General features: G+C 28.2%; 1 protein-coding gene across 1 annotated transcript in view; it reads left to right on the forward strand.

Moving 5' to 3' along the window:
* Positions 1-5,109: 5,109 nt before the first annotated feature.
* The window catches only part of LOC106680806 (very long chain fatty acid elongase 7), a gene marked incomplete in the record, with an annotated part of 24,632 nt that continues 18,275 nt past the window's right edge, over positions 5,110-11,466 (forward strand). Inside the window, 1 exon segment of the mRNA XM_067045600.1 lies at positions 5,110-5,218. Within this exon segment, the coding sequence (XP_066901701.1) occupies positions 5,164-5,218 (55 nt within the window).

The following is an 11,466-nucleotide window of genomic DNA, read 5'->3' on the forward strand; positions in this document are numbered from 1 at the left end:
AATACATTTCAAGAATTGTAGGTCGGTTCCCATAAAGAACCGATAGTAATGTTTAATAGAAATAGAAATACATAATAAATAATAATAAATGCTGTACCTAGAACCCCCAGCAGCCTTATAAACACTGTTAGCTAAGCATCCTTCAATGTATGGATATAAAACCAATTTTGCAATACATATAGCCACTGTCCACTGAGTTTACTCCCTAAGACGAAACAAATCTCCTGGCCTCTTTCATATTTTATTTTTGTAAATAATATTAATAAATGAATCAAAAAATGAAAATTAAACTTACTACTGTATCATAATATCAATAGTTTTTGGTAATCTCCAATTATTAAAAGAAAACCGTCATAATTTTTAGAATATTTTGAAAATTTTGTATTTTGCGAAGATGTCAATTTTGTATTGGAGAGCCCCAAAATGTTTATATTTGATTCCTTAGTAACTACCCATTAACTAAAGGTTTATTAAAAAATTTTCAGATGTTTTGTAATTTTTTTTTTCAAAATTGTTAATTTGTAAAATAAATAGGTTGATTATCAGTCATTTATTGAGAGTTTTTTCTTTTGTTGTTTTATATTATCTATATTTATTAATTTTAATATATACTATTTTTAGTTAGTTGTATTTTAAATATAATCATATTATATTATATATTTGAAACTTATGCCAAGTGGTTTTTATATTATTTTTTGTAGCTAGTTATATTTTAGTTAGTTTTTTTTTTCTTTTCATTTTTACATAAATATTTTTCTAATTTTCATTTTTTTTTTCGTTTTCTTATTTTGTATTCATATTTTGTTTCCTTTACTTTTTAGACCCATACTCTTATTTCTCTAAGCTATAACAGAGGTAAATAAAAAAAAAAAAAAATAACAAGAGACTAGTTTTTTGATAATATGCCGATTACAAAGAGAATAACACAATTCTTTTACAAAATTCAGTTTACGCTGATAATCATACTATAACTTTTTATTTATTGCTATTTACAACTGTATTTACATAAAAATTTATTTGGTAAATTTGATGTAAGATAATTTGGAGTGATATAGGCATGTAGAGAAACTACCCATTGGTTGCACTCTAATAATATTTCTACACTAGAAGGTTTCGAGGCCATCTTCTTTTCAGGGGCATAGAGGATTATCTGGAATGGAAGAAGAAGCATGGTTATAAACTAGTGGGTTTTGGTGGTTAGGGAGTTTATAATGGAATGATTGATACTTGGTTCTGGCTTGATAGGTTACATATAGAACATTAATATACTATAAATATAAATTCCAATTATACATCCTTCAGGTTTTTCTTGAATGAAATAAACTTCAGGGGGTGTGTACCTTAATTACTTCAATATTTACTTTTTAATTACATTTACTTTATCGCTTGTATAGTCTAGATGAAAATTGAAACGTTTTCTAACAGAAAATATTGAGTATTTTTTTCGTTACTTGAAAGAATTGAAAAATGAATCTTTTAATAACTTCTGGAATAGCCATAATTTTTTATTTCCCTATAACTGGATGGCTTTAATTAATTTTGACAAGAAATTATACGTAGTTTTCATTAAAGTAATAAAAAATCGGAGTGAAATAACTTATTTTGTTTTCTCCTCTTGGACTATGATGTAAGTGGAGGTCACCGACGCGGGACTTCTTATCAGGATCGGTTTACGTTTTCTTATAAAGAAGGACTTGAGATCACGTCCGCTGACGGCTTCATCGTAAGATGGATTTTGATGACGTTGGTTGATGGACTCTGTACAGGACTGACTTCAGACCACTTTATCTGACTGCCTCGTAAGGATAAGGACGAATAAGGACAACTTGTTTTTAATCACTTCAGAGTCAGCAGTATATTGTGAGGTAGGTTTAATATGTTCTCTAAAAATACTTCAATACGCGTTTTTTCACATACTTAGTGGTCATATACCGTAATGCCTAAATGTATAAATTATATTATATAAACGTTAATTACAAATATATAATCTTTTCAAATTCTATAAACTGGTACTTATTGTTTAAATAAATAAATTTATATTCACGCCAAGTCTCAAAACTCTTTTATTCTTTCATCAGCAGTCCGAAGTTTCGGCCAATTCGGCCATCCTCAAGGACAATCTAACAATTAACAGATTTTATTATACATTCATTAGTAACACTTTTAACAACAACATTATCATTAATAATTTAATATACCTTAATTATAAATTTACGTCTCACATCTTATTATTTTAAAAAATTTAAAAAAAATTTTGCAGAAAGCTTTTAAATAATTTGATGTGAGGTGTAAATTTATATTTAAGATATGTTAAATTATTAATAATAATGATGATGTTAAAGTTGTTACAAATGAATGTATAATAAAAGCTGTTAATTATTAGATTGTCCTTGAGGATGGCCCAATAGGCCGAAACGTTGTACTGTTGATGAAATAGTAAAGAATATTGAGATTTATCATAGATAAAAATTGAGTTATTAAAACAATTAATTATTAATTAACTAAGCAATAAATATAAGTATAAGGTGAAATTAACAGATAAATATAAAATGTATAAGTATAAAAGATAAAGGACGGATTGTAAATATAAAGTAATAAATGTAAGTGCAAAAAGGAAATATGTGATAAATATAAAAAATATAACAGATAATTGATATGGGAGGATAATAGATAAATTAATTTCTGAAATTTAGAACATAGAAAAAAATATCAAAATAACACGGAGTGGATAGAGGCCTAGCGTATGTTTATGTCGGAATGACGTCGTGCCAAAACAGTAATGGCGGCTTTACCCAGAAAAAAACATTAACTGTATATATAAACAAAAAAAATTTTTATCAAATAAGTGATATTAGACACTTTCCAAAGCATTTTAAAATACCGTATTTTGTTAATTCAATCTTTATACAGCACATACTCAAATCTAGCAACAGTAACAGTAAGTTTTAAATATATTTTGAATAAATTGATATCAAATTTGCAGAAGTATCATTTTTTAAGTGATATTATAAAGCATTTTATATGTATACAATATTGCGTTAGTGTTGGATATTTGCTATTACAAAATTATACACAAGATAATATAGAGAAAATTCTTTACAAAAGAAAAGAAAACAAAACAAAAAAAGGTGAGAAAAAATAGCAATAATAAATAGAATACAACTGAGTACAAAGAATAAAATTATAAAAAACGAATATCACAAATTTTTATCTCCATTAAAGATTGGAGATATAGCTTCAAACTATTTATTAATATTCTAAAAATGTGCGTATAAAAAGTATAATTATTATTTCAATAAAATTGAAAAAAAATTATTGCAATAATGTGATAAGCAATGTTTAGGCTGTGATAGTGTGAATATGATCCTTGAAAATGGCCGGAATGGCTGAAACGTAGCAATGTAAAGATGATGATGATGATAAAGATGATGACTGAGACTAAATGGATGTCTTTGTTATAACAAATAAAAAATTTGTCCCAAATAGGAATTTTCATTATATATATTAAAAAAATGATTTTTGTTTAAAATAGTTTTAAGTGTGTTATTTTTTATTCTCTGTTTTATCTTACTTTTTTAAAATCAATTTATTGGTATTTTAGACATATTCATTACTTATTATTATTAATTAAAACAGAATATAGTGTTTTATATAATAGATTTTTTTTTAAGATATGAAAATGTTCTTTACTATAGTTTGATAAGTGCTTAAAAAAGACGCACCGGATGTTATTTTTTATTCTATTTTATTTTTTTTTTAATTTTAATCTTTGTACTCAGTTGTATTCTATTTATTATTTCTATTTTCTCTCACCTCTTATCGTTTTGTTTTATTTTCATTTGTAAAGAATTTTCTATATATTATCTCGTGTATAATTTTGTAATAACAAATATCCAACACTAATATAACATTGTATACATATAATATGCTCGATAATATCACATAAAAAATTATATTCCTGGAAATATGATATCAATTTATTCAAATATATTTAAATATTTATTTAAAACTTATTTTTCTGTAGTTAGATTTGAGCATGTAGCTGTATAAAGATTGAATTAACAGCTTTTATTATACATTCATTTGTAACAACTTTAACATCATCATTATTATTAAAAATTTAGCATACCTTAAATATAAATTTACACCTCACATCAAATTATTTAAAAACTTTCTGCAAAATTTTTAATAATTAATGAAATTGTGGCAAAATAGGTAACTGAACGTAAGAAATATGATTACCAATTAATTTATTGTTTCATAGGGTAATTTGACTGTTGTTAATGACTTGGGCAGAATAGCCTGCAAAAAGTTTTTAAATAATTGGATGTGAGGTGTAAATTTATATTTAAGGTATATTGAATTATTAATGATAATGTTGTTGTTAAAAGTGTTACAAATGAATGTATAATAAAAGCTGTTAATTGTTAGTCCTTGTGGATGGCCGAATTGGCCGAAACGTTGGACTGCTGATGAAAGAATAAAGAATTTTGAGACTTGTCGTGAATATAAATTTATTTATTTAAACAATAAGTACCAGTTTATAAAATTTGAAAAGATTATATATTTGTAATTAATGTTTATATAATATAATTTATACATTTAGGAATTACGGCATATGACCACTAAATATGTGAAAGAACGTGAACATATATGTATAAGAAGGTGTCTTATATCGCTTATTTGATAAAGTTTTTTAGTTTTATATAAAATTTAATTTTTTGCTGGGTAAAGCCGCCATTACTGTTTTGGCACGACGTCATTCCGACATAAACATACGCAAGGTTTATCTACTCAGTGTTATTTTGATTTTTTTTTTCAATGGATGTTTTTGTTATTAATTATAAAAAAAGAATTTTATTTGGTTTTAGTATAATAAAATAAAAGAAAAGTAGATATATAAATACTATATACACATATATAATCAATATATCCAATCTATAAATAGTGAAACATTTCCCTCGTCAGTCTGTACGACATAAAAGCTGGTATGTGACCGGCCGTTTCCTACTAGAAAGTAGAACCACACAATAGCGTTGGTGCCGTGAATTTCGCAAAACGTACTGATAAATATTCTAATGAGCAGTTGCCAAAGAATGGTGGGGAATATATTTGACTATTATTTTGACCACGGTCTCCGATCTACCATTCCGTCGAGGAATCATGGCAGCAATGGGTCCAGAATGGTTGACAGCAGCGCAGAACTTCTCCATGTACGGTGAGTATTCATAATTAACAATTGATAATTAACAATTTATAACTAGAAAAGAAACCATAATGGGCTTGTAAAGATAATTATAATCGTTTAGGGGCAAAATTCAAAATTGCTCTAATTATCTGATATATTAAAAATAATATTTGTTTATTGGTACTTTGTGCACTGTCATGCCGTTCATGTGATAGTCATGGGGTTTTTTAATAAATGTTATGGATTGTTCCGTGGAGATTATAGGCTTGCCGGATTTCTTCAGGTAAAAAGAGTTATTAAAAAAATAATTCAAACTCTATCCATTATAGTCTCAAAACATTTTATTTCTCTTATACGTCCAACGTTTCGGCCAATCCGGCCATCTTCAGGGAGAATCTACTACAAAACAGTTTCTATTACATGTATGATCCTACAAACAATTTAAAATACTTAACATTATTATTTATAATTTATCTTACCTCAATACCACTTTGAAACCATATAATTTAACAACTCTAAACTTCATGCCGGCTATTCTGCCCAGGTCAAAAATATCAATATCTATGAAACATTAGGTAAAAATATTTTTTTGTTAATGAGTATATCCCACATATGTTTAATCACCTAATTAGTCGATTATCAATTTAAAACAAAGTCAATTTATTTATCTGCAGACAATATTCCTTAAAACTTTTATCACAGAAAAGAAACCATAATGGGCTTGTAAAGATAATTATAATCGTTTAGGGGCGACATTAAAAATTGCTCTAATTATCTGATATATTAAAAATAATATTTGTTTATTGGTACTTTATGCATTGTCATGCCGTTCATGTGATAGTCATGGGGTTTTTTAGTAAATGTTATGGATTGTTCCGTGGAGATTATATGCTTGCCGGATTTCTTCAAGTAAAAAGAGTTATTAAAAAAATTTATCATTATTAACACACACAACTTTGATCCATATATACACTCAACTTTTATTTTCAGAAACTCTCCGACGTTTCGGCCCTCAGGCCATTTTCAAGAAGACAACCTTAAATATTGATGTCATATTCTTTAAAATCTGCAGGCTAATTGCCTTGTCGTATATAACTTTTTATATTTTAAATTTAAAACTTTTTTTTTCATAAATGAAGTTTGTAAGTGGAAAATGAGAAGATTATTTATGTGAAAAAGTTTTAAAAAGTTATATATGATATGGGCTATTAGCCTGAAGAAAAGATTTTTAAGAACATGACATCAATATTAAAGGTTGCCTCCTTGAAAATGGCCTGAGAGCCGAAACGTTGGAGAGTTTTCTGATAATAAAAGTTGAGAGTATATTGGATCAAAATTGTGTGTTTTAATAATGAAATAAACCACTCTCAAACAATCATTATAATAAATCATTAATCTAAAATTAATCATTTTCGGGATGTAGCTCAAAAATTATTAAGAATCAAAAAAATATTACTGATTCCATTAAATAATTTTTTATTCAATAAAAATTAAAAAAATTAAAATAAAATAAGGATTTCTGTGAGGCAGGTCAACGTATTTTTTTTTTTGGAAATACCATTTTTTAAAGAAATAAAAAATATTTTAACCTTGATTTATTTGAAGGAAATATAATTTTTTTATTCTGGTGAACATTGTTCATATAATGGTTCATAACTCCTTTTAATTTTATTAAATTTTTACGTTAACACTACCTTTGCAAAGCAGAATGTCTCATATATTTATCTCTTAAGAGCTTCTCGAGATGCTGAAAACAAATTACAACTTTGTTCAACTTCCAAAAAATCTTTTACCAGGCGTTGATAGGTCAGTCGGTCTGAATTATTTCAATACAGTACTAATATTGAAGCACAATGAGGTTATTATATAATAACTATTCATATTTTATGTAGTATATACATGATAATATCATAGATAATCAAATTGCCTAAAAGAATAAGAAAAAAAACACCTAAATTGGACCAGTATTAACGATTATACAGCGAAGTTAGCTGTTATCATTAAAGTTGCTATAGTTACCGTCTTATCAGATAGTCCAGGTGGCGGTCAATAAAGGTATCAAAATAGTAAAAGAAAACTGTTTATTGTTAACCAACGTTTTGCCCCACTTTGAAGGGCTTCGTCAGGACTAAGAATGAAGTTACCAAATATAAAGTAACAGAACTTCATTCTTATCAGCTCTGTCGAAGCCCTGCAAACGTTTGTTAACAATAAATATTTCTCTTTTACTATTTTGATAGCTTTAACTATTTAACCACCAGCCGAACTATCTTCCTACATACTTCATACGATCAACTATCATCTTCCAATACTGTCTTATCGCTTCGTCTACATTGATATCGAAGTTTCCATAGTGTTCAATTAATGTATATAAATCCTCAAGTATTTTTTTTTTTTTATGCACATTGAAATTGATAGATTTATTTATTGATAGATATTACAATCTGCCACACAGTTGTGGGCAATAGGTAATATTGATGAATGATCTCATACATACTAAAATAAAAAAAATAAATAAATAAATAAGTAAAAAAAAAAATAATAAAATAAAATAAAAAAAGCTCTTTTAAAATATATACAAACAAAAGAATAGATAAATGAACATAATCAGACTATCTGTATGAAAAATAAATAAATAAAATAACATAATGATAAAATAATATATACAATATTTACAGAATCGACCTGAGGATCCCTGAGCCCACTCTATCCCCCACGTGTGAGGGGTAGAGCAGAGCTCAAGAGATCCCAGCGCATCCCTCTCGCCGCATCACTGGTAATGAGTCAGCGGAGGCTGAGCAAGTGCCCTAAAGCCGCAAACACTCAACTTGAGTGGAGAATCTGACCATTGCCAGAACTCCAATTGTCCATTTTTTACTTTAATAAATCCCTTGGACACTGCCGTTTCGACCTTCTAGGTGGGCTGTAAGGATGGGTGGAACTAGATAAGGTTTGAACCAAGTCCTCAAGTATAGCAATAGCGAAGTATTGCCGGGTCTGCTATTCTGATATATATTAACTTTTTATATATGATCTTAAACATGGTTCAATGATTAAATGCCTATTTGATCTTTAGGTGACTTTGCCTATACAAATCTAGTGCTATCTAAATACTTAACAAGTTTTAGTTTTCAATCAGCTACTCAACAATCCTGAAAAATCAGAAAAAAAATATTACTATTTCTTAAATGATTACTGTGTTCCACTCATCATAAGCAGAGATGGGCAAAAATTAGCTATAGGTAAAACTAATAGCTAATATTGCCATGGATACAACCCTTATTCATGAATGAACCATTGATAAATAAATATCGTATCCATGGCAACTTTAGCTATAATTGAAACTAATAGTTAATATTGCCATGGATACGACCTTTATTCATGAATGAACCATTGATAAATAAATATCGTATCCATGGCAATATTAGCTATTAGTTTCAATTATAGCTAAAGTTGCCATGGATACGACCCTAATTCATGAATGGAACATTGATAAATAAATATCGTGTCCATGGCAATATTAGCTATTAGTTTCAACTATAGCTACAGTTGCTATGGATACGACCCTAATTCATGAATGGAACATTGATAAATAAATATCGTATCCATGGCAATATTAGCTATTAGTTTTAACTAGAGCTAAAGTTGCCATGGATACGCCCCTTATTCATGAATGAACCATTGATAACTAAATAACGTATCCGTGAATGAATCATTGATAAATAAATATCGTATCCATGACAATTTTAGCTATTACTTCTAGCTATAGCTAAAATTGCCATAGATACGACCCTTATTCATGAAAGAACCATTGATAAATAAATAACGTATCCATGAATGAATCATTGATAAATAAATATCGAATCCATGGCGATTTTAGGTATTAGTTTCATAGTTTCCCAAATCTGGTCATAAGGTACTCAGGTGTCCTATCCCGAGGCGATGATTACCACATCTTCTCTTCTTGTTATTTGTAGGTTTTTCTACAAGAGATTACAAATGGTTCAATAATTCTAAGTTTATTTCTCTTTTTTTAACCAAATATAATGTCATTTTTCGAGTGTTTTCTTTCTGGTCCAAGAATCTATTTCATTAGTGATGGTAGTTAGGTTCTTTTGATGTCAGAGTGACATAATGTCAAAATGAAGTAACACAATAATTTAATAACAGTATTATTACTTTAAAAATACAAATTAAAATCTGTTAAATTCGTAATAAAAAATTTGGAGAAGTGAAAAACTTCAAATCATAATAATTGTTAGATACCATATATTATGACTTCTTATTTTTACTTCTTCATTTTTTATGAATTTAATTTTAAGTTTATGTTGAAAATAATGATTACTTTTATTCACTTTCACTTTCACATCTAATATATAGTAAACGAAAGTATATCTATAATGAAAAATTACGAATTCGAGTTTTCGAAGTCCAAATAAAAGTCGTACTAAACTGAAATTTCATGTTTAACGTGGTTATATGTCTGGGATGGGACAGAAACATTTTCAATAATATCGATCCACCAGAAGTGGCACTTTATGGAATCGATTTTTCACATGTTTTTCTATTTTCTCTAAAACGGTTCTAACAATTTAAATAAAACTCAGTGAGTCTGATATCGGGTAAGTTTTATCTTCATTGATGTAGTCTAAGAGGGTTTAAATGTTAATTTTTCTAAAAAGTACTTTCAATTTTGTTTATTTGAAAAATAAAAGTTCTCGTAGTTAGCAATAGTGTACAATAATTATAATTTTTTTTTTTTGTGGTACTGTTAATAAGATCATTGAAAATGGCCGGAACGGCTGAAACGTAGCAGTGTAAAGATAATAAAGAAGTGCTGGGACTATATGGATTAAAAAATTAATGGATAAAAATTAGCTATAGCTAGAGTTGCCATGGATACGGCCCTTTTTCATCAATGAACCATTGATAAATAAATATCGTATCCATGGCAACTTTAGTTAGTAGTTTCATAGTCCCTTAACTCTTTTAATGGCCATTAAATGGCCTCATGCCTATAATTAGGAAACCTAAATATCAAAAAATTAAGTATTAGATGACAAAAATTCATAGAAATGGTAATTCATAATCTATAAATTCAACTTTTTGTTCTTAAATTTTTATCAGAAATTTGTTAACTTAATTACCTAGACATATAATGTCTTTATGAATATATACTGGTAATATGTTAAATAAAATAAACCGCTAAATTTAATTAACCAAATTTGAAACAAAGCGTTTATACTAAATCGATAGAATTTTGAAAATATAAAATCTTAACCTATAGTTAATTATTACATCCGAAGGTTGGGGAAGTTCTTCAATTCATTAAAACTCGAATATCACAAATGTTTATCTCCTTTAAAGGTAGGAGATTTAGCTAAAACAAAAATTTATTAATATAATAAAAAATTGCCTATAAAAAGTGTAATCACTATTTCTATAAAATTGAAAAAAAAATATTGCAATAATGTGTTAACAATTTAAATTGGGTAGTATAAAATAGAATTTTATCCTCATTGATGTAGCCTAAGAGGGCTCAATTGTTGAATTTTCTAAAAAGTACTTATAATTTTGTTTATTAAAAAAAAAAAAGTTCTTGTATTTAGCAATAGTGTACAATTATTTTTTTTGGCTCTACGAACCTCGTAGACCTTTGGTCGCCCGAAACAGCCTTCTCCAAGCCTGGCTGTCTTGGGCAACTGCTTTCCAGATTGCTGCATGCATCTCTTTGTTGATCCTGTCTATACATCTGGTGGTTTGGCCTCCTATGTTGTCTCTTGCCAAATATACTGACATTCATAGCTGTTAGGCGTCCTGATGGATTACATCGAACCACATATCCCGCCTATCTTAACCTCCTTGCCTTCATATCGTGAGTTATTGACTGACTAGTCTTTGCAAGCAGTTCACTCTTAGTTCTTCCCTGCACGTGGTAAGGCTCTGATCCCAGATTGCTCCTGTAATTATACGGAGGACTTTCTGGTACATTTTAGAACCCAGGTCTCGCGGCCTTATATCAGAGCTGGCATTGTACACCCTTTGTCTCAGATTTTTAGAGTTTTTTCGGGATTAAAACATTTTTGACCTTTCAGCAAAAAAACACGCTTGTTATGGTTACGTTGGTCTGCGTCAGGTACGCTGGTCTATCTCAGTCCGTTGACCATTTACTGATGTTGTTGTGGAGCCAAAGTATTTGAAACTGTCTACTTTCGGAAACGCTTTGCGGTCCACGAAGAAAAATAATAAAAATTTAAAAAAAATTATAAATAACTATA

This window comes from Halyomorpha halys, unplaced genomic scaffold, assembly GCF_000696795.3.
Source record: "Halyomorpha halys isolate HHAL.00 unplaced genomic scaffold, Hhal_1.1 Scaffold289.1, whole genome shotgun sequence".
Taxonomy (NCBI): domain Eukaryota; kingdom Metazoa; phylum Arthropoda; class Insecta; order Hemiptera; family Pentatomidae; genus Halyomorpha; species Halyomorpha halys.